Genomic DNA, 27871 nt, shown 5'->3' with positions numbered 1-27871 from the left:
GATTTATTTGGATTTTGAGTTCAAAACACTTTCATTTTTATTCTGAAAACTTAGTTTTTATGATGAATGACAGCATTAATGTTATATTAATAGAGCCTTCTGTATTTAAAGCAGGAAAGGACTAAGTTTTCTTGTTATGTCTAATATGTTCAGAGACATCAAAATGGAAGAGGATTGTCTTCTCCTAAGCAGCATGTTTGTCCTTGTCCTATTTGAATCTCGTTTCGATGTAAGCTCTGTCAGAAGTGTTTTGGCAATTAAATCTCATAGAAGACGCATCACGAGTCTGCAGCAATCCTTGATTCCAGTGAAGGAGAAGAGAGAAAATGGGCAAGGCTTCTCCAGATGCCAGCTCATACTGTAGAATAGAGAGAGGGAGTCAGGATCTGGAGATCCTATTCTCTCTGAAGGAGCCTGTCCATCATGTAGTGGGGACAGAAAGATCTACTTAAGTTTCTTAGTGTGATAGAGCACCAAAATTTCTGGCTTATCTAGAGATAAGGTACGGGAGCTATGGAGAGCTGGGCATTTGGAACCCAGAGTTCTAACAAAAAAAGTGCCTGGCCTGTATCACCCTGTCTTTCAGTGACCCTGCATTTTTAATTTCTCTCTCAGCGCCACACGTACGTGTCCTTTCTCACAGAAATATTCTGGGTGACTGTATGCTGAGGTTAACTGAACTTTCTGTATTGTTTTCTGAGAGATGACACTTGGTGTGTATCTATTACAAGATATATGTGGAGTCACTTAAATTATTGAGGAATAATCAGAAACATAATTTGGGACTCAAATGTTCACAAAGAAAAGTAAGAATTTGAATATTGTGTTCTTTTTTAGGAAACCTTGGGAAACATTTTCTTAGATTATCTCAATTGAAACACTAACTTTACCCACAATTACAGATGCATAGCAAATTTCAAGTTAGTAAAAGTGAGAATGTCTATTTTACAGCACCTAGTTTGCTTAGTGCTTTTTTTTTTTCAATAGAATATGCCCCAAATTTTGGGGGAAGTATGCACAAAACTGGCATACCTCTGAAAACCTGAGAGATTTTTAAAATGCTGATAAGTTTAGTTCATTCACAGCTTTTCAGTTGTCTGACATTGTTCCAGTGTTTCTCATTCTGTCTGCCTCCTGTTTTATATAGTTAAATGGTCAGGGGCAGGAACTATACTTTTATTTTATTTTTATGCTGTTAAATACAGTGAAGTCTGGGTTTGTGATTACATTCTCATTATTGTGATAATATGCACAATACAGATATCAAATAGTGGTAATCAATTACTAAGCATTGTCAGGATTCATTAGTATAGCAAATGCCTGTTTGCTAACTGTTGATGAAGTCTGCAGCACTCTGAAATTTTATCTTGGACTTTTGATGAATGCAGGTACTTATACTACCATTTCCCTGATACCATTACTCTTTAGTTACTATGAACTTCATTTGTGTTTAGTAATATTTCTGCTTGGTGTTGTTGACCAAGGAACAAGATTTATCTGCCTAAGAGGGTTGTGTGTTAACATAGTGATGATAGTTTTACGTGTTGTAAACATTACTTTCTGTAGAATTGCATTTACTTTGTTCACACTGAAAATTACAACTATCTCTTAAAACTTTCTGCTGCAGCGTTTTACCAATGAGGATCATTTGGCTGTCCATAAACATAAACATGAGATGACACTGAAATTTGGTCCGGCTCGTAATGATAGTGTCATTGTGGCTGGTTAGTATATACTTTTATAACTAGTTCATGCACTTTTCTGCTGGAATGGGCAAACATTTTCTGTATTTTCTGTACATAATGCGTAGACTTATATTAAGAGAATATGAAACATTTTCTTCGCTCTAGCTGTCTGCAATGTGTGCTTAGGCAGTATTATCATACATAAACAGCTTTTGTCAGAATTTGAAGCCAGTATTATTCTCCATAAGTAACTTGTATTTGGATCTGATATATAGTCTATATACTTCTCAATAATGAGTACTTTAATAATTGATGAAATTATGTAATAAGCATTCAGTAAGAACACACACTAATAAAGGCTATACCTAACAGGATCTTTAACTAGATTAAACTGTATTTAAATTTTAATTATGTGTTCATATTACTTGTTTTAAATTTTAAAATATGTAGTGTTTTTTACATACTATGGTGACATTAGAAGAATAAATTGGTAATTATTATTCTTTAAATGGGATAGTAGAAGAAAGATTAAAAAATTTGGTTTTAATTTTAGCTTAAATTCAAAATACTTTTACTGTATTTCCAGTTCTGAATTCATGATATACCCTTGGTCTGTTGTAACTAACTTTTTTGTTTGTCCAGGATCAGAATAAACACCAATGGATGATTGACTGCATTATAAATTTTAAAGTTCTTGGCTGAAGATAGCACATGCTAATTATTCTAAAGTTAGAGTGGCTTTTTTTCAGTGGTGGAACAGCCTAAATGAACTTCACAAAGGCTTTCAGACATTTTCTGAAATTTTTTTCCTTGTAAGTGGCTAATTTGTTAGGACAACAAGATAAAAAAAATTGTTACTCTTAAACCAGCAGTTATACATTTTAAAATGCTAAACGTGATCCTTGGCAATTATACTGTAAGAAAGGGGACCTGTCAAATAATGAGGTGTTTGAGAATGAAACCGCGGCAGCATCTGTCTCTTCGCAGCCACATTCCTGTGTATGAACAGTTAGTCGTAAATGTCAGCCTACGTTAGTAAGGTGCACGTAATACCACTTTACAATATTTTAATTGCAGGTAACTTTCTGGCAAATGTGGTTAATTTTGACCTGGTAATAATAGTGAAATAAGGGGAATTTACATAGTACTAAAAATTTTATAGAAAGACTTTTTTGAAGCTGTTTTGTGCTGTAGTCAGCCAGACACCAGAAGTCTTGTGATTCCAGCTTGAGTATTCAGGCATCATAGGAGTCAATACAATCTCGTATACAATATCACCCTTTGCTTCCTTTTAGAACTTCCATGCACTTGAAAGTAACCACTGCTGTTTTCACAATATGAGAAGAAAGAAGCAAACTGTCCATGAGCTATGTGCTGCCTTTTTTTTTTTTTTTTTTTTTTTTTTTTTTTTTTAACGAAAGCCTTCATGTAGGCCTTATCTCTATTTGAAAAGAGAGCCTGCTTGCTCACTGAAGTGATGCGCCGTGTTAGAGAAGGCACTTCAGAATAGCTCCCTCTGGTTTCTGGACACAGAAGAAATGCTCCCAAGACTGTAAGGGGCTTACTGGTTTGCGAACTTCAGTTGCTTGTCTCCGGCAGGTGGAGTATGCTTTCTACTTGGCCTCCCTGCAAGGCAGAGAGGAGCCTGCTGGCAAGGCGTAAGAAAGTTCTTAACCACGTCGTCTCTTTCAGTTTGCTTTTATTCTAAAAAGTATTTACAATAAGTACGTTCATAAATTTTATTTTTATTTTAAAATACCATTGTTCATTTCAGATCAGACACCAACACCAACTCGATTCTTGAAGAACTGTGAAGAAGTGGGCTTATTCAATGAATTAGCAAGTCCTTTTGAAAATGAGTTTAAAAAGGCTTCTGAAGATGACATTAAGAAAGTATGTTCAAAAACTTTTTCTTCTCAGAGCTTCTACTTTTTTCATATCAGAAATTCCATTAGAAAAAGCAAATTTGGATTTATATATTGCCCTCTAAACTGTACCAATAATCATTTGCCAGCTGCTTATATATATTGTATAGAGGGAATACAAATCTAAGGTTACTCTTCTGAAGATTAGTCTACCTGATTAATTTTACATAGTTAGCATGGACAATGAGATACATTGCCTTTGTCTTAATTCTTTAAGTATCTAGTCTGTATCTGTTGAAGTTAATCATTAGCTTTGGCTGAAATTTCATTAGACCCTGAATAAGCAAAAAAATAAGTCTGGAAAGTAAAGAGTTTTTGCAGAAAGAAAAACATTTGCAAGAAACGCATGCGAAAAGAATAGTATGTAAACACTGATTATTTTGATTAGTTTTAAAATACCAGTGTTCTAAGAATCAATAGTAATGATAATGAGAGTTAAATACTGACTGAATTTAAAGAAGTGTCAGTAAGTCGGTTATAATTATATTCACTGTGTTGAAATCACTTTTGCCTAGAAATTATTGATCACAACCTAAACATTTACTTTTTTTAATGTCAGATTGCAATATAAGAAAAATTTTTACTGTATCTGTTTAGCAACTTCATGTTTTTATGAGGAACCTCCCATACATTTAAATGTGGTTTCTACTTTATTTTAGTATTTCCCAGTCATAACTGGTTAGGAACCCAAACATATAAACACTTCTGCACATGAAAAATTTTATTCACTTTGGTTATAGGTATTGCAAAATATTTTAAACATTTTAAAAATGTCTTTAATTGATACTAATTTTCCAAGCTGCCCTCTGTGCTATGAGATGAAACACAGTCCTGCCGTATCTCTGGTTGTTAATATATATAAGCAATCATGGCAAGAAGTGGAAAAATTTACCATAATAGCACACTTTCTAGGGGATTGATAGTTAGGTTTTTTGTATAGTATTTCATATTCAGATGTGGTATGAAAAAAGATTCTACTTTTAACAGTCTTCCCATTAGTAATATATTCTGTAGGAAAATTAGGAATTGAATTGGGAAAAAAAAAAGCATATGGAAGAACATAAATAGATGATGAGCTTTGAAGGAAGCTTCTTCCAAAAGTGTTTGGATAGCAGACTATACAGGAGTATAGGCCTTCAAATCTATAGTATTACTTTAAGTATTTTTCTAACTTAATTTCTTAGTGGCATTTCGGATGTCCTGGTAGACTTTATCTGTGTAGTAATATAAAAACTACTTTTTCAATAATTATTTGCTGCAATAAGTTTGAAATTAATTGTCCACAGTTGTTTTCTTAATTTGGAAATGTAGTTAGGATTTTGTGCTTTGTGGCATGTGATATAATAATATATAGAAGCATAATACCTTCTTCTAACTGTAATTTTTAAGTATAGCACAGTCCTTCCTCAGCTATAATTGTCCTGGGACTCTTGGGAAAGGAAGACTTTAAGAGTGTTTTTAATGCTCAAGAAGAAAATACTTAGTCTGACATTGGTGTTGAAAGACGAAGTGTTAACTGAAGATTGGTAATCATGCAGATGCTGGAAAATTAGCCATGGCTAGTAATGCATCTGCATCAACGTGTTCCAAACATCAGCACCTCCTTGTTGTTACGAGGCTGATATTTCTTTAATTGTTTATGTTTTCTTGCATATTTCAATTTTTTAGACATTGAGTAATTTTGTTTTATGCTGTTGCTCTTAGATGCCTCTAGATCTGTCTCCTCTTGCAACACCAATTATAAGAAATAAAATTGAAGAACCTTCTGTTGTAGAGACAACTCATCAAGATAGTCCTTTACCTCATCCGGAGTCTACTACCAATGATGAAAAGGTCAGACACCCCCCCCCCCCTTTTTTTTTTTTTCTTATTGGCATTCATTTTTCAAATCTTCTGGTGACCTGTAAGTTTATTGTACATGGTGATAGCCACACTACTTAGCTGGTTGAAAGGAAAAGAATTTTTGTCTGCCATACTTCTGTGGATATATACTTAACTAGTTCAATTTTTTAGTTAGCTCTTCTCACCACAGTTATTTCTTTGCCTCGCACTGGCCGTCCAGTAAAGCCAGAAAGAAAATAAAATTTAATATTCATCCTAGGTTAGCAAAAGCTACAGGGGCTCTTTATTCTGTTTTATGTATCATCATTCATGAAAAAGTAAAGAAAGTTCAGTCTCTTGGATTTTTTTTAAATAATGTCAACAGTTTGACTCTTCATGTGTGTATTTTTATGTTTATCCTATGTTTCACCATAAATTGTTTTGCGGAACAGCAGGGGACGTTCCACAAAAACGTACAGGGGTGAATAGGCTGTCTTTCAAAGCTAAGCACCAGATAATTTCGTTTCAAATTTCATATTCTTTAGGCTATAGAAGTGGTGATCTCAGGCATTTGCTTGTTTAGTGTTTACTTGCATACTCATAGAAGACTGAGGTCTCACTAGAGGATGTTGTAGTCAAATTAGTTTTAGAACTATTGCTCTAAAGAAGAAATAAATGGTTTAATAGTTATGATAACTTTGAGACTTGCAGTGTTTTCATCATGTGGAGTTCTCTCAACCCAAAATGAAGCAAAATTAGTGAAATGAATTAATTATTTCTATTCCTACTTCAATAAATAAAAATATTAGGAGCAGAACATAATAAAGCAATATGGTTGCTCTGGTCGGTCTTTTTTCCATGTGCATCTTCAGTGGGCAGTCTGCATTTGAGGGACTTAGCTACCTTATTCCCAAAAATCAGTAGGACTTTTGAGGATCACAGGGTAATTCAGGTTGGAAGGGACTGCAGGAAGTTCCTAGCCCTCAAAGTAGGGTTAGCTCTGAGATCAGACCAAGTTACTCAGGGCTTTACGCTGTCTGGTCTTGAAACCTCAGAGCAGGGAGGCTGTGCAATCTCAGCACAACCTGTTCCAGGGCCAGGCTGTTCTTGTGGTGAAAGTGTCTTTGTTTGGATCCAGTCTGAACCTCTCTGGTTTCAACTTTCTCTTCTCCTGCCAAGGGGCAGCAGTGAGAGAAGAGCCTTAAGTGTGCGATAGAAATTTAAGAGAGTTTCAACTCAGATTTGTCTTTACAAATCTTTGCTGAGTTTTATTAGTTAGCAAGGATGAGTAATCATAGGGAATCAAGGCAATCATGTAGTCTCAAATATAGCAAAAGTCATTCAAAGGAATACATGTAAAGAGCTGCTTACATTAAGCAAATCATAGTCCAAATCTTAAGTCATCTTTATTTCATTTCTTCTGTATTTCAGAGGTCCGTTTGGCTTTTTGCTGTGAATACTTATTCCAAGTACTCTAATTTTGGCAAGAGATGATATTAATATCTTTATGCAGTAGTGGTTCACTATCTCAATAGCATCATTACAAGTGAAAATTATATCTCAATGCTTGGCAGTACTTATAAACTTGTCTCATTCATGATGTAATTTCAGTGTTGTCACTGTAACTGTGCTGAAGTGAAAAGCTGCTGCTGCTCAATGCTGTTCTGATGTCTGATTGTAGACACAAGCTGAGCAAAGATGAGGGTGCTGCTAGGAGTGTGCTGCTGCATGTGGCCTGCAGAAGTTGAGAAATGTGAGCAGAGTGTTGCTGTTTTCTCAGATTTTTATATTCTCCTTCTGTAGATATATTGAAGGAGGGAAGGGTTGGGTTTTTTTGGGACATAGCTGGTTTTAAAATATATATGCCACTATAACCATTTCATTGGCTGAATGTATTTTAGTAGCCTTAAATGATTACAGCTTGTTAATGTACGTGCAAGAATTCTAATTTTCCTTGTAGTTGTCAAATGAATTTGACAGAGTTGGGATTGTTCAGCCTGGAGAAAAGGCGGCTCCAGGGAGATCTAATTGCAGCTTACCAGTACCTGAAGGGGCCTACAGGAAAGCTGGTGAGGGACTGTTTACCAGGGAGTGTAGTGACAGGACAAGGGGTAATGGGTTTAAGCTGAAGGAGGGTCAATTTAGATCAGATGTTAGAAAGAAATTCTTTGCTGTTAGAGTGGTGAGGCACTGGAACAGGTTGTCCAGAGAGGTTGTGGATGCCCCATCCCTGGAAGTGTTCAAGGCCAGGTTGGATGAGGCTTTGGCCAATGTGGTCTAGTGGAGGGTGTCCCTGCCTGCAGCAGGGGGGTTGGAACTAGGTGATCTTTAAGGTCCCTTCCAACACAAACCATTCTGTGATTCTATGAATTTCTTAGAGACTTCTAAAAATTACGCTTAATTCTTTTCCTAGTTTTCTGAGAGTTCCATGAGCTCTGTTAGGCTTCAATAAGAGGTGATATTCTGCTTTGAATAGACCAAGATATCATTAGAAGTATATAAAGCCTTTTAGCCTTAAAATAATAAGCAAATGAAACCTGATTTATTCTTTGAGAGCTTTCAAACTCATTATAGTTTCTTATTAACAGTACTTTAAAGAATGACCCTCAAAAGAGTTTCACAAGAGACTTAGTTGTTGTCAGATAGCTAATTGCCTAACCTAATTATTTTAAAACCAATTGTTTTCTTACTGTAATACTGCAATCGATTACTAGTTCTGGCCATCTGCATTTCTGTATAAATAATTTTATGTATTCATTGATAGCATTAGGAAGTTATTGCATATTTGCTTTTAGATACAAAATAGTTACAAATACGCATCTCTGAAAACACTTCTTAAACAGGCTTCTTCTGTACCATATTTTCCAATTCAGTTGGTTTTAGTTTCAAGAATAAAAGGGTTGGAGAGGTCCTTTCAGTAAGTCTCTAATATCTTTGAATAGGCTTAAACTTCTTTCTTGTAAAGGTAAGATCTCTTTGGCTTAATATCATGATTGCAAATTAATTTCTGTTTTTCTTTCTTTAGCAGAATATATTTACAAACTATTATTTCAGGCAAAATTTATACTTCATTAGTGCAATGCTTTGATGGCCAATTAGTGTCTTCTGTCAGTCTGGTATGCCTATGTTTTTGTTTCTATATGCTAATAAAACGTCGGTTTCCTTTAGCTCCATACTTCTTAAATCTGCAGCTTGTGTTACTGCCCCATTGTTGTAGTCACTAACACATGCATGCATTTTTCAGAGTGCAGCATAGAGCAAGTTGAAAATACTTTGTTTTTAACTGTATAAACACCCCTGTCAGTGAATGTGTTATTCCTTTAATAGTTGAGGGTTGTTCCTGATCTTTTAAACAAAGCACAAATGCTGTCTTTAATAACACACAGAAATAATTGTGTGCATGAGAGGTTTCTGTTTTCAGAATTTTATAGATTTATTTCAGAATTTTATCCATTAATCTTCTGACCATTGCTGAAATCTGGTTTCCATACAGCACTTTGTGTAAAAGTTGCAAATTGCCTTTTTTGTAGCAGGGGATCAAGCCAGGGAGAGACCCAGTTTTACAGTCAGTATTTATTAGAACACGCATTAATTAAGCTGCTGTTATTAATAGCCAGTAAGTATTCACAGAGTGCCATAACTTACTTGCTAACGTAGTTACCAGGTTGCAGCAACAGTGGGGAGGCCAATCCCAGCTGCCTGCTCAGAGGTGGAAGGTTGTATTGATGTGCCAGTGACTTCTAGGTTGGTGTTCAGAAAGTGTTCAGGGCCAGATTTGCCGGGGCTCTGAGCAACCTGATCTGGTGAAAGATGTCCCTGCCCATGGCAGAAGGGTTGGACTACATGATCTTTAAAGGTCACTTCCAACCCAAACCATGCCATGATTCTATGAAAGTCCTTCAAGGAGTCCATTCTTTCATCAAGTGTATTTATAATCCTCTAGTCTTTGTTCATATATAGCAGCTGCTGTGGATGTTGTCTAAATTGTGCAGCATTTCGTGCTAGTGTGTGTGCACATGCTGGTGGCCTTGTACAGATTCAGCTATTGTCGGTTTATGAAGCATTGCAAATTCAAGGGGGCTGGCTTTCTCTGGAGCTTATCCATTCTTGGGAGACTTTCACACTCTGCCTCTTGGAATGTCTATTCTTCTGTATTTTAAAGGTAGCTATTTCCCCATCCACACACACAGGTACTTACAGAAGCCACTCACGTAAATCCATACAGAAGGGGCTGTTACAGCATTACTGGTGTTGAGAATGGTTGAATATCTGATTAGTTTACATTTTTGTATTAAAGCTATATACATGACTTCATGGCTCCTGTTAGCTGACTGTCTTTTTCCCCTTTTACGGAAATTAGAATTACTTTGCTTTAGCTATTTATTCTGTGGTGTTCATATATCTAAATTTATATTTATAATATACTTTTATATATATGTGGCTGCCATGTATGAAGATGTTTCAGGTGAAAGGAAGAATAGGAAAAAGAGCTCTTACACTTTTGTTGGCTATTAGGGACAAACATGGGTGTTCCTCTGTGAGATCCCTACAATGGGAGTGGACTTTCTCAGGGCTCCTTGGTCACAGTAATGAGGCAGGTAATAGTGGCAAAGAGCAGGCAGGAAAGGGTGAAGCTAAAACCAGTGAGGAATGACACAATATTCATTTCTGAATTGACCATTGTCAAAAGATTATCAGGGCAAGTATTGTCCCCTTATGCCTTTCTCTAATTTCCCACAGTCAAGCAGTTCAGTCTCCTTTACGCTTTCCCTGTGGCTCTTCTCACTGAATAAGATCTGTATAGCTGTTACACCAAATTACTCATTTGCAAAGGAATGCTTAATCCTGTCCTAAGAATATGCATTAGTCAACTCTTCCCATTTTTTTTTCTGTTTCTGCAATTCCATATTGAATGTTTTCTTCTTTTGACTGAAGGTTCATCTGTAATTCTAGGTACTGTATTCAAATATTATAACACTTACAAATACACCAGATTGATACTAAAGAAAAAAATCTTGCTTTCCTCAATACAGGTCACTGTTATTCCCCAAAAACTCTCATTCACTGTAAATAGTCTTTTAGGTCCCTTAGGGAAAAGCCTGAACGAACTAATGAACCCTGATGACAAATCTAGCCTCTGAACTTCTGAAGGGAGAAAATTTCATCATCTGAAGTTCTTTCTTTTTAAAGCCCACAGTTTGCCAGCCCACTTCTAGGAAGTGCTCAGAGCAGCACACACATTTTGCAATGGATGTATAAAAAGAAAAACAATCTGTAAGACGGTTAAGACCTTACTACTTAAAGCTTTTGGATGAGTTTTAAAAACTTAAGCTCAGTTCGGAGCAAATGGTAATCAATGTAGCCTATGTGACACGGGTATGAGATGTTCTCTGTGAATTATGGTTTAACAGTGGAGCAACTAGAGTCTGCAGGTCTTAAGAGTGTGGAGTTTTGTGCCATTGATTGCAGTGGCTAGTGTCAAAAGACTAAATAATTTGGAAAAAATCCTGTCTGAAGATAAATCTGAAGTCTGACAGTATCAAGGGTTTCCTGAGAAGGAAGTCATTGGTTACAGTAAGACATTTTCCAGCTTTTCAATTCTGTCTACTATTTACTTGCAACTAAGGAACTTTAATTTTTGTGCTCAAATAATTTCTTCTGCGTCAGGATATGCATATATTTTGCATAGCTATGAATGTAACACTCCAGGTATTTTTAATTTAGTAGCACTCCAGTTAAGAAGTACACAGGTAAGGGATAAAGGCTTAAAAAAAGACTGATTTTTTTTTCTTTTAACTGAAGCATAGAACTCTTTTGTTTCTCTTATTTAAATCCAGAACAATGGACTGAAACTGAAATGTACATAAGGACACCATAAAATGTTTTCCTTATTCAAAGTGCGGGTAGATATGCTGGTGCTGATAGTGCCATGGGTTTCTTGGCCAAAAAAACCTTAACACCTGATCAAAACTGAATTATAAGTAATAGTAGCCTTAGCGTAAATTGAGTCAGGGTTTGTCATAAAACTAAAATCACTGTCATTGGAACAATTTCACTTTGACGGTTTAAATGATTCATCCAAAGGGGTTTTTTTAATGTTTTTAATTGTATAGCTGATTCCACTTGCATAATGTTGCAGAAATTCTGATTTGTTCCATCAAACTGTGTTCATTTAACAGAATTAATGATCTATACTTGTGTTTTACAAACTGATTAATCTTTGGTTTTCCTCAGGAAGTGTCACTGCAGCAGACAGCACAGCCTACATCAACAATAGTTCGTCCAGCATCGCTACAGGTTCCTAACGTATTACTCACGAGTTCCGACTCAAGTGTTATTATTCAGCAGGCAATACCGTCACCAACGTCTAGCACTGTTATTACCCAGGCTCCATCCTCTAACAGACCAATAGTGTAAGTTACATAAATCTCAGTAAAATGTTTTCTTACAGAATTTGAAAATATTTTATCTTGTTTACTTTCAGTTACTGTTTCTGCAATTAATGTACAAATTTGAGATGCTTTGGTGTAGTGTGGTGCTTTATTACGTACAAAACATACAACTTTCACTACATGTGAAATATAATCCCATGTTCTCCACATCACTAAGTTCATATTTTTGATCTCCAAATAAATACTGCATTGCAACTGTAAACAAACAAACCAATTCAAAATAATGTGTAAACTTGTTCTCTTCTCTGGAGTAAGTTTTCTTTTATATAGTTCATTCCTTTTTCAGTCCAGTTCCAGGTCCTTTTCCTCTGCTGTTACATCTTCCTAATGGACAAACCATGCCTGTTGCTATTCCTGCATCTATCACAAATTCTAATGTGCATGTCCCTGCTGCAGTTCCAGTAAGTAAGCATGATGCTATATTAATTTGAAAGTGGAGCAGATTTGCATAAGTGCAGCATAGAACTTAGTTTTAAGCAGCTTGATAGCTGTTTTGGCTTCAGAGGTTAGTGCTGTCATATGCTCTCTATTATGATAACATACTCAGGTTTTCTTCATTTTTATACTTTATCTGGTCAGCTTGTTAGACCTGTCACCATGGTGCCTAGTATCCCAGGAATCCCAGGGCCTTCCTCCCCACAGCCAGTGCAGTCTGAGGCTAAATTGGTAAGTGAAAAACTCCATTATTCCTCAAGAAGAATAACTTGATAAATTACATTCTATTGCTTTTTAAAACAGCTTTAGTTTTCTTTTATTAGTCTAAATTCTGCAAGTACCAATTTAATAAAAACAGAAAAATAACAGCTGCGTTTATTTTACAGTTATTTCAAATTCCAGCCTCGGTTAGTTCTGTTGTTAATGGTCATTTTGATCTCATTTTCAATCATTCTTTTAAATGAACTGAATTTTTAACTAAACCCTTTCTTGCTCCTTGTATTGGAGGATAGGAAGTCTTAGTTGAAAGAAAGACATGATTAGTAGCATGTTAACAGTGAAGATTGCCTTCAGAGAAGCAGAATATGTTTCCTCCCAAAGGATATGATATTTCTTTACAAAAAATAGGAAAGAAAAAAGTTTTTTTTTAAATAATGCTTTCAGAATCTCAACTGAATATAGTCCATTTGGCAAGAGTTTTGTAATTAGATATGTATTACTGACATACTTAGGAAATTGTTTTGCGTGGAGGTTGTTTCTGTTGTGTCGGGGGCATTTTGGGGGTTTGGGGATTATTTGGGAAAATCGTGAGTTAAAACAAGCAGGAGAAAGTTTGGTTTGTTTCTTTAAAATATTAATGATCCAATTATGGTGGTTGTTTGAATTAATCAATTTCTTGAAAAATTTTCTGCAACATTAGGTTGTTGCTTCTGGTTTTGCTGTCTTGTTTGTTTGTTCCAACTGTTCTAAAGCAATAGAAAATCTATTATTAAAAAACAATTAACCCATTTATGTATTTACAAGATGCCTCTGTAAACAGTATCTGGCTTGTGAAGTAGTGTTCCTCTTCTGACTCTTACTTTGTGCTAAAAAAGAATCAGGAACACATGCTAGATAAAATATCAAAATTGATATACAAAAATATAAGTGGGAGGATGCCCTTAACATCCTTTGATATCTCATTTCTCGTGACCTAAACCTGTGGGCTTTCTGTCCTTACCCATTTTCTTTCCTCAAAGCACAGTATACAAAACAGTGAGTCTGGGAATACTAATTATTCTGCTGTCTGGAGTAATGGGATTCCAGTATAGTGGGCACACTAGACCACATTCACCAAATGCTGAAACTATTGTGGAGAGCTGGTCACCAGTGCACTGACTTTTCCTAACGCTATCAGGTCTGCCTTCATTTTCCTCCTCTGTTGAACATGATGACTTTTAAAATAGTGTAGAAAGGAATAAGGTCCGTTTCTGTGCATCCTTGTCGCCCTAGGAATAGGAAAAGGAATATTTTAATACCTCAGGAAATATTTAAATGTAACCAGCTCTGAGATGAATTTGTCTTAAATCCATGACAGAAGAATGTAAGACAGTGAAAACAAGAACTGTTTTCTCAGAAATTGCACATTCCTTAGTCAGGAGATTTGTGCACTGAACTCTGCTTTGTGAAATCCAGGAGGAGTTGGTTCCAAATAATTTTTTAGATGGGTGAGAAATTAGGTTTTTAAGCATATTACTGAGTGATTTGCTCTTACAAAGCTTTAAAGGGAGGAAGGAAATACATGTATGGTGGTGAAGACTTTGATCTTGCGTTGGAAGAAGCAATCACTCAGATGCAAAGAAAAACAAAGATCATTAGACTTAAAATTTAACAGTCTCATTAGTCTTCTCGTTAGAATTTAGCTAATATATGCACTTCAGTGATTGCTTATCTTTTTTTTTTTAAGTGAGACTGTAAAAAGGATATTTGCAGTATTTCTTCTTTCTTTGTTGCTTAATATAAAGCATGAGCAGAATTCAAGAATATCAGAATTATGTATATTTCTTATGCTCATTTACTTTTATATAGTGCCTATTCACAAAAATAAAAAACTTAATTTCTTATCACTCCTAAAGTAAAAGCAATTTAATGAGAAACTTAATGTTTTTGTAGAAAAGCTTCCAACAGGAAGATTTAACTCACTACGCCATGTGATGCATTGTTGGCAGATATGTGATGGTTTATTAACTGTAAAGTTCCATTTAATTTTTAAAATTTAAGTCTTTGTGATGCCAGATCTTTTCTTTTTCATGCATCTCTTGAAAATAATTTTGCTTGGTACATACTAAATTCTGCAAAGGTATGGTAATCAGGTTTGGGGTTTTTTTTTCTCTTGTGTTCCTGGTGAAGCCAGCAGAAGGCTTAATTTTTAGTTTTACAGCTACTTGCTTGCTTTTTCTTTCATTAATAGTTCACGTTTAAAGTTGAAATATAGGCTATTACACTGAAATTTAATAAGTGAACAGTGTATGTTTCATCACAGTATATGTTTCATCTGTTAACAGTATACTGCAATTTGTGGATTTATTGGTGTGTTTAAGTCAGGAGAACATTGGGAATGCTTCCTGTGTCCTTTTGCCTACCGTAGCCACATTTCTGCTGCTTGTTGGGGCGAAGTCTCTCAGCTGAGTATTCTTAGTGTCTTTGGGACAGAAAGCTGCATGAAGGGGCGAAGCGGTGATGTTCCCTTCTCAACGGTCAAGGCCAGGAGTCAGGATTTTTATAGATATTTGGAATTTTCTTGGCTATTGCTTTATTTGTTGTTTATTATTTGGAGAAATCTCTTGTTGTTTATAGACAGACCTTGCAGTCTCAGGGATTTTTTCATATTGCGTTATAAAATGTAGAAATAGAATATGTAGCAAACACAAAAACATGCTTGAATAGTTTCCTAACATTGCAACTATTCCTCAGATATTAAAGTAAGTTTGGTAGTGTATGGGATGCAAAATTTGGGAAGTTAATGTGTTTTTCCCTGTCTCCAAAGGATTTTGTCATGTTTGCTTTTGACAATCATTGTTAGAATCTTTCATTTAGTCAAAGACCATACTTTGCTAATATGGTATTCTGTATTTGCTACTACCATCTGTATAACGATACTATTTCAAGGTATTGATAATTGAGACAGATCTACCTACTTCAGAGGTTGAGTAAAATTTTTGAAGAACTGTTTGCAGTAACTTTGTCACTTGAAGATGCAATATCCCCAAATTGCTGAATTGTTCAGATATAGGTCTGTCCTGTTTAGAAGGCACAACTCCTTAAATTTTGGAAGAAATGCCTGGCACAAACCAAGGCAGGAACAAGGTACTTGCATTTGTTTGTGCTTCGTGCCTTTCTTTACAGAGGCTGTTTCTGCGTTCATTTCTTGCATGACCTTGCAATGAACTCACGAATTTAGAGTTTTGTAATAAGCAAAGTGCTTTGGCTTTTATTCCTCATCTCAATCATTCATTCCTTTTACCTGTTTACAAAAGGCTACTGTTGGATAGACTTTTTTTTAAGTGAAGGTGAGAACTAATTTGATAAAAATCCAATTAGAGATTGTAGTGCCATTATTTCCTAATGCTATGGAGTTTAGTTATTTAAATACGGATTTGGGGAACTTAATTTCTATGTTTTTATTTATGTGAAAACAATACACTTTTCTTCTATTTTGATGAATACCTGTTGTTTCCTTATGAGTTGCGTATACCAAATTGTACATAGAGCATCATATATTTCTTTATATCAAATTGGGAACGAACTTTAGTAAAACAAACTGATATTTTGATTTCTAAAAGCTTAAAATAGCTGGTAGAAGATGTCTTTGGTAATGGGCATAGGATACCTTCCTATGACACAATTAAAATTTTTCTTCAGCTATCCTGGACGTCTTAAAACCCCTTAAAGATAAGGGAACTAATATAAGTGCTGGGTGTTTTGGTTTAGTGGGGTTTTTTTCCCCACTATGGACAGCTTTTGGAGACTTTTCGGTTCATAAACAGGCTCTCTTAGGACATTTGAAAGTGGTTTTAGATTAGAGTCTCTAAGCTTAACGCATAATAATCAGAACTGTGTATTTATTTCTATATTTGATAATGTTTTCAGTCTGAACTGTCAAACTCCTTCAGCATGGCAGTTTTGGTTATTCATGTGAAGCACGTTACTGAGATGTCACTTCTAGAACGCTGTTCGTTCTTTGCCAAAACACTCTTTTCTCTGGTTACCATTAAAGTTGCCTGGCACTAAATGATCACGTGAATTCCACAGAGGGACAGTTGCATGTGAGAACAGGTTCACTGAGTGAAATAGCAGATAGAAAAATGTATCCGAACTGCAAGGAATAATGACTGGGAGGAAAAAAAGTTGTAAACAAAAAGCCACGAGAGAGAAAAATGTAAAAACTGGCTATGCAGTGAGCCAAATCCTTATGATTGGTGACATTATTGCAAGAGGCTCTCAACTGAAACAGCTGAAATCTAGTGGAGGTGTGTTAAGCACAATCTTAGTGTCTGCTTCAGAACTGAAACGTATACAGTGCTATATGTGTTTCAGTGCTATGGGATAATTACATGAAATTAATTGCATTTAAATTTTATTGTCCAGTGTTGAAGTTATTGTAGTGAACATAGCTGTTCCATTTGCACCTGTGAAAGGCACTGTTACTATAGTTTTGAACATTCTTGGATCCTTTTTCTCCTATTGCTTGTAGAACTGAAGTAAAATATGACTAGAGATTTTATTCAGATACAAGCTACCTTCTACTGCTATTCTTTTGAAAATATTCTTGTATCTTGTACTGGGAATGACATTCAATAGGAATGAAAATAAGTTTTGGATTTCTGTGGCACACTTAATATAAATTGCCAAGTTTTCTGACATTACTCCATATTTGTTATGCTAAAGAAACTAACTTCCACATACTTATGTAAAATCAAATGCATAAGTCAGTTTTGTGGTATTCTAGAGAGGCTTAGAAGTAGATGCAACAGTTGTGTAAACAAACAAACAAAAAAACCTTCCTCACTAAGATAAGGATGCATGATTCTAAATATTACAGAATTGCTTCTGATCTTTTCGTGAGAAGATCTGTAATTGTGTGCTTTCTGTATACAAAATGCCACGAGTTACTCCTAGTTGTAAAACATCCTTTTTTCTGAGCGTACAGCCTGTGGATGCAAACTTCGTGTCCAGACCCTTCTGCATGGATTGCAGCAGTGTCCAAAGAACTTAAAAATTGCTTTAACGTTGAATGTTCCCCTCCATCTCCTCCTACCCATATAAAACCTTTTGTCACAATCTGAGAAATACCTTGCACGCAGTAGGCATCCCGTAGGCTTTCTGCAGGAGGTTTCTACTGAGAAGTGACAGAGGGCAGCTTGGCAAGTGTTCAGAAACCGACATTAACTTGCTGGAGCCCGGCATGGGACCTTGTGTTCAGCAGAATTCTTCTGACCTGTCTCTCTGCATGCCGAGCTAATCAGCAAACACCTAATGAGCCTACTCTAAAGAAACAGACCCTCTCACAACCTACTTCATTTTCATATGTTCTCTGGGGGTGGAGAGACAAGACTTCATAAGGACTGATGATGCTGCAAAGACCACAATAATGATAATTAACTTGCTGAATTTAGAAGATTATGCTGTTAATTAGTTGCAAAATAAAGATAAGTAATAGAGCAGCAGATGGTAGGATAACACCCAGGAGAAGGAGGGTTATTACTCTGATGAGCTTTTGTGGCAGATATGAAATATGGATCTGAGTTTTTCCACAAATTGTTTCTGGAGAATATTATCTTGTTTCTGTGAGCTCTTGATGGAATGATCTAGTCCTACCAAATTTTGACAGATGTGGTAAGGATTTGTTTTCAGGGAGATACGTGAATAATAAAACCTTGCTAATAAAGACTTTAAAAGCTATTAAGCGATTCAAAACCACCACTTTTAGTTTGCCTTTAATAAACAAATAATATCAAACAAACCTTGGTGCTCATCAGGTTTCCCCACATAATAATGCTTACATACATTTATTCTAATATTTGTTTCAATATACTTGATTTTTAAAACTGAGATTCTCATCGTATTTGGGGTAACAGTCTCACTACTGACAGGAAATACAACATCCATATAGTATTTTACTCCAACATTACCTTCTAAAATATGAAACCTTTTAAATACATGAGCTGGATGTCTCCTTGTGAAAATCTGAGGAATATCTACAGATTTTCACAATATTTCTGCCTTTGTGGATAATTTTAATCATAATTATTTGAATTTCAACTTTTAAATTCTGTAATATAAAATGAAACCCGATTATTTTCTATTTTTGTTTCTATAGTACATTACTTTTAACAATGTAATTTTCAAAAGGTATTTATTTACCTAGAAATTTACAAAATGATAATGTTTAAATGTTAGCATTACAACAGGGAAGGTTGACTGCACATCCATTGTGCCTGAGGATAGAGTTCTATAATGTAGATAGGATTTTGCTATTTCCTTCACTTTCTACTGCTATTTTCAAATTAAATGTAAAATATACAAACGTAATAGCATGAACTTCCTTTCTTTTTAGGTTAACTTTGCAAATATTTCTTTAACACAGAAATGCAGAAGTAGAAGTGATGGAGCTAGGCAATAATAACAGTTACTTGCCTTACGTGCACATTAAAAAACCAAAACAAACCCTAATTAATTTTGTTTCATGTCCCAAATCTTCTGAACTTGGGCTCTCTTTCACTAAGGAAATGGATATGCTAGTGAAACTTTAAGTAACTGGCTTTAAGCAAACACTACAAAGCATTTCTAGGAGTTCGTAGACTCTGTAGTTTTGGGTTATTTTTGTGGAGGATGCTTCCATCAATACTTGCTCATGCAGTCACAAGCAGAGTAGGTCAGACACTCTGGCCATACACATGCGAACTGTATAAATGTTTATGCTGCACTGCTAGGAACATTAAAAGTTAGCTTCTTATCACCGAATTTACCTATTCAGACACTTGAGTGGGATGAAATCTAGCCACTTCGCGTGGCAGTGGAAGAGGAGTATATGTATGGTAAGTTGCTACGTCTTGGTTGAGTAATTTTTGAGACAGTAGCTTTTAAAAACCTCCTAGTATGATGTCTTGAAATAGAAGAGAGCATCCCCTTTAAAACCTCAGCAGAAGTTAAAATAGACACATTGCAACTAATTTATTACAGCTAATTTGTCCTGTCACTACTATCTTGATTTTGACTCCTGAAAGTTTGTCACATCCTGTTAAACAGCAAGTTATGATACAAGAAATACTAATAAAGTAATTCCGATAATAAATGAAAACATTGTGAAAAATCAGATGTTAATAACTTATGGAAAGGATATTGGATAAAATTGTCATATTAATGTTAAATACTTGCTAAAATGTGATTTGGAAGTGGCGTGCTCCCTGGTAGTCCTGGTGGTAGCTTAGAAAATTTTGCCATTGAATGACCTGGATTAGTTAGAATTTAAAGGGGAGGGGGGGCGCGTGTGGAAATCATCTTATCAACCTTTCAATTGTTGTAATTAGATTAGAGTTTGTATTAGTAATTTTAGTTAGACAATTAGAAAACACTTAGGTCTTTCTGCACTTGTTTAACAGGAGATAGGAATTGAAATTTTTTTATGAGCTTGTTTTTCCAAGGTGAATTAGGAAGGTACAAGTTGATTCTTGAGCTTTAATGCTGTAAAGAAAGAGTTAAAACAACTACTGAAGGGCTTAGGATTTTCAGAGTACTGTACATATACTAAGAATTATAGGCATGTTATCTTAAAAAATTTTTGTCATCCTGCTCTAATGCTTGCAGCTATCCAAAATTCTTGGTGTGAGAGCTGAACTCTGGAGAAATTACTGCAAATTTGTCTTGTGTACTTTTCCGAAAGCACTTTCTTCATTCCGGGAAATGTACAAGGTTGATGATACAAAAATGAGGTGGGGAACAGAACTTTGTTAACACTGAATTTTTATGTATGCTTTGACGGTCTCTGTTTGGGGTAATGTGTGCTGTTACGCTCAATTTAGAGCAGTCACTGTGGAAGACAGTTACTACGGAAAGTCACTGGCTAAATATTCTGTAAGAGCAAGCCAGCAGCTGAATGTTGGAGTTTCTTGGTTCTCTTTGTAGTCCTCAAATGGGATATCTGCTGCTGGTGGTCAGGTGCTACAGCCAACTATACGGATTTGATAGTTGATGTAACTTGCCATATTGCAGACCTGAAGATTTTTTAGCAATTCTGACAAAGGTAATCTGCAATCTGTTGTTCTAATTGTAAAATAAGATCCAGGAAAGCCTACCGTGCAAGGTAAGGAGAGCGCTGTCCCTGTATTCCAATGACTTAATTATTGAGAGACATTGGATACTACAGCTTATAGAGAATGTGTACATAGGTGCAAAGTCTTCTGCTTATTTTGAGCTGGCCAAATGCAGCCTAGCTCCAGCATTTGTAAGACATTCTATTAATCTTAGTACTTTGGCCATAGTTAGTTCGTATTCCAAAATATGATGATACAAGTTATCAGTTTTGTAACAAACTGTCATGTATTAAGTCATTAATCTTTTCTTAAACTTGTATTGGATTCTTTAAAAATCCAGTGCTTAGTGGAAAAGTGTTCTTTAATACCATTTGTCTAGTAAGGTACATTCTTAAGGAACACAGAAAATTTCATGATAAATTACACAATATTAATGAAATTTAAAGAAAGAATCTGGAATTACAAGCAGTTGTATCTATTAAAAGTTAGTATGACCTTTTATCACTTAAGATTAAGAATTTGTTGTAAATAGAATATATTATCTGTTATAGTTTTAATAGATTCCACCAAAAGTTGAGTGAAATAATTTTCAAAAAGACAATAAAATGTTTTAAAATACTGTATCAAGTTGTCAGTAACTCCTGAATATATTATATACAGCTGAAATTTGAAGTTCCTGTTCTTCCTAGTGGCTGTGCGCAATACAGGAAGAACTTCAAACATTTTAGCAATTTTTTAATGTAAAATAGCATCCCATAATAGCTACCTTGCATATTTCTATATGCTAATTTTTACATACAACCTGAAGCTTGTTATTGTTTTGTGCATTACTGAGATGTTTCAGCAAAGACCTTGGCTTTTATATAATAATTATTCATAGGAAGGATTGTAGAGGTGAGTATTTGTAAAGGCCATGAAAAAGTGGAGTCATAACAAACAATGAACTATTTAAAAATGGATAGAGAACACCAGAATTTTTAAAATGGAAAGAAGTTTGTGTTCTGTTTTACCTATTTTCTCTCATGTGGTGGTTTTCTTTCTGGTCTGTGCCCTGCATAATACCAGCTTCAGCAGTGGTTTGTTCATGGCCTTCCAGTCATCTCTTTGTGGGCACAGGTCATTATGGAGGGGGCGTTCCGTTTACTTCTCCATACAGCTTACCATCCTTCTCTGGCTGAGATCCTACGTAAAGCCTCATTGCTGTTGTCATGCTTGCAAGAAATTGTCACCTATTAGTAGGTATCTGCCTAGATCACTTTGAAAGCCTATAAAAAGAAACAGCTAATTTAGAGCTGGAGCTCCTGTTTCCAAAATGGAAGTAACAACTAATACAAATCATTAATAACTCATCCAGTTAGCGTGATAGAATATTTTTTTCCTTCTTTTTTTTTTTTTTTTTTTCTGCTTGCAGAGATTGAAAGCAGCCTTGACCCAGCAGCACCCTCAGGTAACGAATGGAGATACTGCCAAGGGGCATCCAAGTGGGTTGGTTAGGACTCAGTCAGAGGAACCCCGACCACAATCACTACAACAACCTGCAACTTCAACAACTGAAACACCGGTATGACAAGTGGACACAGACTTTCTGTTATGCAAAAAAAAGTCTTTTCTTTACTCTTGATGTGTAAAATAGAGGTTAACATGAGCTACAGACACCTCTTGGAGTCAATAGTTCTGTAGCAGTAAGATGTTTATAGTTCTTACACGTTCTTAAATGCTTCTAAAATGTATTATCTGAGATGATAATTTCAAAATAGGTATTATCTACCCGCTCAAATTTAGAACTAAGTCCTCCTGATTACTGGAGTGCATTAACAGGAAATTCTGTGGTAACTGAAAATTGTACAACTAGTTAATATATATTTGAAAAAAATCAGTGTTTTTTTAATTTATATTGCATGTTTAATGTTTTAGATCATAAGCAATTAAGAATTTTGTAACTGAGTCAGGTATCATGCTTATGTTAATTTGCTTCAATGGTCTCTACTGGGCTGCCACAAGAAGAGTCTCAGCTGTGTGATTAAGTGACCTATGTAATACTGGGTGCTGAAAGGGGGGCTCTGAATTTAGGAATGGTGTGCAGTCCCTTTGGGATGATAGATGAGAACAGGGGGATAAGGAGAAGAGCTCTTGAGTGGAACTGGGAGTGCTTCTGGAGGAAAGAGGTACTTCCCTGGGTGAATCCTCGAGGATTGCTGCTGTTTGGTTTCAGAAAAACTTGTTGGAATGTGTTTTCAGAATACTTGTAAAAAATCTCTAAAAGTACTTTTATAATTCATAGCATAATACCAATTTTATAACAGCTACATACTTGGCCCAGAACCAGAAGGACCTGCATCTGCAGTGATAGCACTCAGATTCTTAGACTGGCCAGTGAAATCAAATAATGTATCAAAACAAATATGTCTGGAGCAAAAAGAGGAGAAAAGTTACACATTGTAAAATGATCTCCTTCTTAAGGCTGCTGTTCTCCCATACTACCTTAAGGTTTTTAACAGAATGTTTTCTTAATACCATATAGCAGAATTTTCAAGGTGAAAAGCTTGCTGTCTGGTTATTTTGTGGTTACAAAAAAAAAAAATTGCAAGTGTTTCATTCCTAAAAGGCTGATTTGAGTTCCCAGGTGTTTTTTATTATTAGCTATCTAGAATTTATGCCAAATTGATATGCAAACTGATACATGTTTGCAGTTTTTAATTTAAAAATAAAACTTTCTCACTGTGCTAGACTGAATGTGCAGGTGCACCAGTGAATATGTCATGGAGACAGTTATATTCTGTCTATCCTATCACTTGAAAGGATTTTAAGATCCATTATATTGTTACCATAATCCATTACATCTTTGCCTAGGGTCTGTATACAGCTATGAAGGGAGGATAATGTATAATTTAAAATACTGAAATATTTTGATCCTGTCATAATATGTGGGTGGATATAAGGGAAATCAGTATGCAGTGGTGGGGAATGCATCAACAGACAGGAAATTGCTATCTGGAGATCCAGGGATCAGTGAATATCAGCATTGACAGCATTTGTCAAACAGCGTCCGTATATTGGGCATAAACAATTGTGTAGTATTTCAGTTGTGACTAGGTTTGTGGGAAGGGTCAAAAGTAGAACACTTATTTCCTGCTAAACATAACTTTTAAAAGCTATGTTGCGTGAAAGAGTGTTTTAAACTCTGCCTTTTGTAAACAGTTGTGCCATCAGAATTGGTAAAAGAATGTCTGAGAGTCCATCTAAAGTATTGCTTCCAGGCTTTATTCAGCTGCCAAATGTAAATGTCATATAAATTTAACTCTTTGAAGTGAGTGGCAGCTTTTAATGCAGTTTTAAACTAAAGCAAGAGCCATGATTAAAATGTTACATGCTAATGTGACTTGGTAAGGAGTGTAAATACAGTAAAATAATTTCAAATATAGCTGTAGAATTCAATGACATAGCTTTCCACAAAGGAAATGTGTATAACCTGAATGTATTTAGAAATGTTGTGAATGCTCTTCTCAAGATGTAACGTGTACTTATTATACTAGTGCTGTAGCTTAAGTCATTAATAGTATTGTACCAATAACTTTTAATACTTTTTACTGTTTGCAGGCATCACCAGCTCAGCCTACGCCACAAACACCAAATACAGGTGGTCGGCGAAGAAGAGCTGCCAATGAAGACCCTGATGAGAAAAGAAGAAAGTTTCTGGAGCGAAACCGGGCTGCTGCTTCCAGGTGCCGACAGAAGCGGAAAGTCTGGGTGCAGTCATTGGAGAAAAAAGCTGAGGACCTCAGCTCACTAAATGGCCAGTTACAGGTATACTTTTTATTTCAGGTGAAAATGTGTAAGTTTTTTGATTCTTAGACAGTGATCCTGGCTCAATGGAACTTAAACTTTGCATGAAATCTGAAATAGAAATGGTTTTGTAACTGGTGGCTCAGGTCAGAATTGAAAATTCAGCATGAATTGCATATACCAGTAAAATAAGAATATAAAAGAATACTCAGATTTCAAGATGTTTAAGCTTTAGGATTGTGCCCTTTTGTCCTTTGTCCATTTTAAATAACTTTCAGACTGTGATACTTAACAAGAATGACAAGATGTGTTGGAGTATAGGCTTATTATTAGCAACATAATAGCCTTACCTTAAAAACATCTTGCTCTTAATTTGAATCACAGCCTGAGTTATTTAAATAAGATTTGATTTGATTTCCTTTGGTTCTTTTTAACTTCACTTTTTTTCCTTTAAAGTGAATGTAGTGCTCGTGAAAGGTGCCAGATTGACATCACTGGAAACTGAAGGCCTCTTTTGTCCACAGAACAGGTACAGCACAGGCAGTGGCAGTGCAAATTTCACCACGCTGCCCTACCAGTGTGCGTAAATCCTATAGAGAGGGCAGCATATTGTGAGAGGGTAGGTTAGTCTACGTTGCCTCTCATTTTTGCACATCATCCGAGGTCATCAGTTGTTGGAAAGTTGTCATGTGGACACACTTTTCCCCCTGTAGAACAATCTATGACCCTTTTGTTTAAACTACTACTACATGTTAAAGCATACTTTCTTAATGTTTTCCAGCAGCACATGAGAATTGGCACAAAGTATTGTCTCAAAATAAAAAGTCTAAAAGCTTTGTTTCGAGAATAACAGAAAGGAAAAATTATGTAACCTCCTAAATGAAGCATTCATTTAGAAAATGCAATGGAAAGTATTTTGATATTTCAAAGTTTCACTTGTTCTTTCATTGGAGCTGTTCACTGAGTCAAGTTCACAGATCTTTTCCTTCCTATTAGAACTCCTCTTTCATGCTGTTTGATAAAGGAAATGTCCCAGCTTGACCAACAGGAAAATAGGGCATGTTGAGATTACTTTTTATCATGTAATTGAAATTACAGTGTATCAGTAATCTTCATGTTCATGTCTTTAAAAATACTCAGCATCCCAGACTGTAAAATGTAAGAAATACCTAAGCACACAATGTGAAATCATTTCCTGTGTTCCAAGAATCGTGACATTGTGCACCAGCATTAGTTAAATTTCTTGTGAATATACGGTCTTCTCATACCTGTTCACAGTCTTTTGACGTGTTCCTTTAACACAGTCACAGTCCTCACTGCAAATCCATTAACCACAAAATGGTTTGTAGCACTGTAGCTTAAATAATCTAAGAAACAAGTGAAGGTAGATCTACAGGAAGAAAAACAAAGAATGAAAAAGATTGGCTATATTTCAGTTTTCTTAGTGAAAGTAATTTTTGGTATTATGTGAACTGCCTTTAACTTATAGAACTTATAGATACCAATTTTTATAACCAAACCCAATGTAAGTACCATAACCAAAAGATTTCCAGATTTCCAAGAGTTAACTCAGTTAATAGTGAATTCAAGAAAAAGAATTTTCTTACGGTCTGCCAAAAGCGAAACCGTTAACTGTGAAGAACAGAATGACTTGTAAAGCAAATTGAATGTCAGAGAAATAATTAAACTGTACTTTATGTGAAAACATTAATCAAATCTGTATTTCCATAATAATTCTTCACTTGACAGGCTAACACAGCTGATCAGCATAGTGGGCAGTAATGACCCATGATTACTTACTTTATATTTAATAGTAAATTTAATAAGTTTGGAGTTTTGCCTTAGTACAGTTTTATAGACTGAGTGTTAGGGTTTAGTAGTTCATATTTTGTTTAATATCTAAATGACCTGCTCAGCTGAATTTACCGAGATGTCACATTTCCAAAAGTAGGTTAATACCAAAATGCCTACATTGCATTGCTTCATGTAACAATTCTGACTACTTTCAACACAGTAGCTTTCTTGTAACGTCAATGTCAAAGCTGTTGACGTCAGTGTCCAGGTTTTTGAGATAGGAACTCTCTAACAGTGCATAAAGATTTCAAAGAGGTTTACTTTGTTGGTGTATATTTTGTTCTGTAGTTTTCAGCTTTCTGTAGATTAACTTATGGCTACTTTCTTTTTTTAAATGTTTGAATGTAATTTCCTTTTTCAGCATTATTTTTGAAATTTTTGCTTAAGGGAAAATTTCCATCTATTATATCATGCCAGTAACACATTTAGGTTAGATTGTCTGCATTATAGGTCCTGCTATGTAAGGTTTTTTCATGCTTCCAGCCTTTTAAACTTTATATACTGTTTGATTTTTGTGGGTTGTTTTCTACTAATATGTTGACTTGTTTATTAATTTTAAATTTTATATACCACACTGTGTTGCCTCTGCAGCATTGTGCAAGGCACAGGGCATGGTATGCTATATAATGTGTTAAGGAAGTATTGACAGTGTGTCCCCAGTGACCACTCAATCATACTGCAGGATCAGATGCCAAAGTTCATTATATGGTCTCGATTTGGTTCCTGTTGCTTTAATAATCTTAGAGGGCAAAGTATTGGTAGAAGAATGGCCTGTCTCTCCCATGTGGTCATTATAGGTTTTAAAGGATCATCAGTCAGTGGCAGTTTGTACTAAAGCTGCACAAGCTGCTTTAGGAAGGCTAAATTATGAAAGACATGCCCATAAGTAAAGGTCCTCATCCATACAGGGGTATTGTATTGAAGTTATCCAAAAAGAAACAGGAAGAGCGGTGTTTAACTCTGCTACAGACAGTCCTCTGTCCCCATAAGTCACATCTGCCTCTCTGTTGATAGTTTTGGTATATAATACCTCGCAAATATTGTGCCACACCTTGCTGAGTAAGGATTAATCTGGTCCCACTATTAGATACACGTTTTGGATCCAGGGAGAAATAGGCAGATACAGAAGAACATACTGTACACTGCGTGGTATATCTTTGTAAGAATCCAGAAGGCAAAGTATCTTTTGAAAAATGGAGTGCGGGTAAAAATAGATATGCTTTCCTCCAGAAACCTGCTTTCTAATGTTAGCACGTTTTGAAATGCGGGAACATAAAAATTCTTCTAGACAGCATGTGAGGTATATTTCATGCTTATTTAAAGAAATGTTGATGCCTACACTTGATTTGATACCTCATTAATGAACAGGACCTTTCCAGTGCAAAAACTTGAAATAATCTTTCTTTATGCCACCAGCTGAAGCTTTTATTCCATGCGTTTCTTCTTGTTAGCCTGTTTTCCATAAAGACCACCCCATGTTAACATATTTTGAATGTGATGGAAAGACTTGCTATTGCTACATACATGATAAGAAAACTACACCATGTATAGGGGCTGGTTCTAACTGTCCCCCTTTATTACCAGTCAGAAGTGGTTCTACTGGTAATATGTAAATGGCAACCGTG

The 27871-nt window shown here is 35.5% G+C and overlaps 1 protein-coding gene across 12 annotated transcripts in view; it reads left to right on the top strand.

Annotated features, from left to right (window-relative positions):
- ATF2 (activating transcription factor 2) overlaps positions 1 to 27871 on the top strand; it is a 50993-nt gene that overhangs the window by 11350 nt on the left and 11772 nt on the right. For 6 of the 12 annotated variants that reach the window (XM_054829772.1, XM_054829776.1, XM_054829777.1 and 3 more), the window contains 8 exons: positions 1628 to 1724; positions 3460 to 3578; positions 5315 to 5443; positions 11666 to 11844; positions 12170 to 12284; positions 12463 to 12549; positions 22021 to 22170; positions 24207 to 24413. In XM_054829772.1, the coding sequence (XP_054685747.1) occupies positions 1628 to 1724; positions 3460 to 3578; positions 5315 to 5443; positions 11666 to 11844; positions 12170 to 12284; positions 12463 to 12549; positions 22021 to 22170; positions 24207 to 24413 (1083 nt within the window). Of the gene's footprint in view, positions 1 to 1627; positions 1725 to 2327; positions 2498 to 2980; positions 3238 to 3459; positions 3579 to 5314; positions 5444 to 11665; positions 11845 to 12169; positions 12285 to 12462; positions 12550 to 22020; positions 22171 to 24206; positions 24414 to 27871 lie in introns of those variants that run through there. The other 6 variants (XM_054829780.1, XM_054829782.1, XM_054829778.1 and 3 more) reach the window with 4 other exon arrangements.

The sequence above is a fragment of the Grus americana genome, chromosome 6 (assembly GCF_028858705.1).
Source record: "Grus americana isolate bGruAme1 chromosome 6, bGruAme1.mat, whole genome shotgun sequence".
NCBI lineage: Eukaryota > Metazoa > Chordata > Aves > Gruiformes > Gruidae > Grus > Grus americana.
Note: the sequence above shows the minus strand (reverse complement) of the source record. Positions and strands in the feature narration are given on the sequence as shown.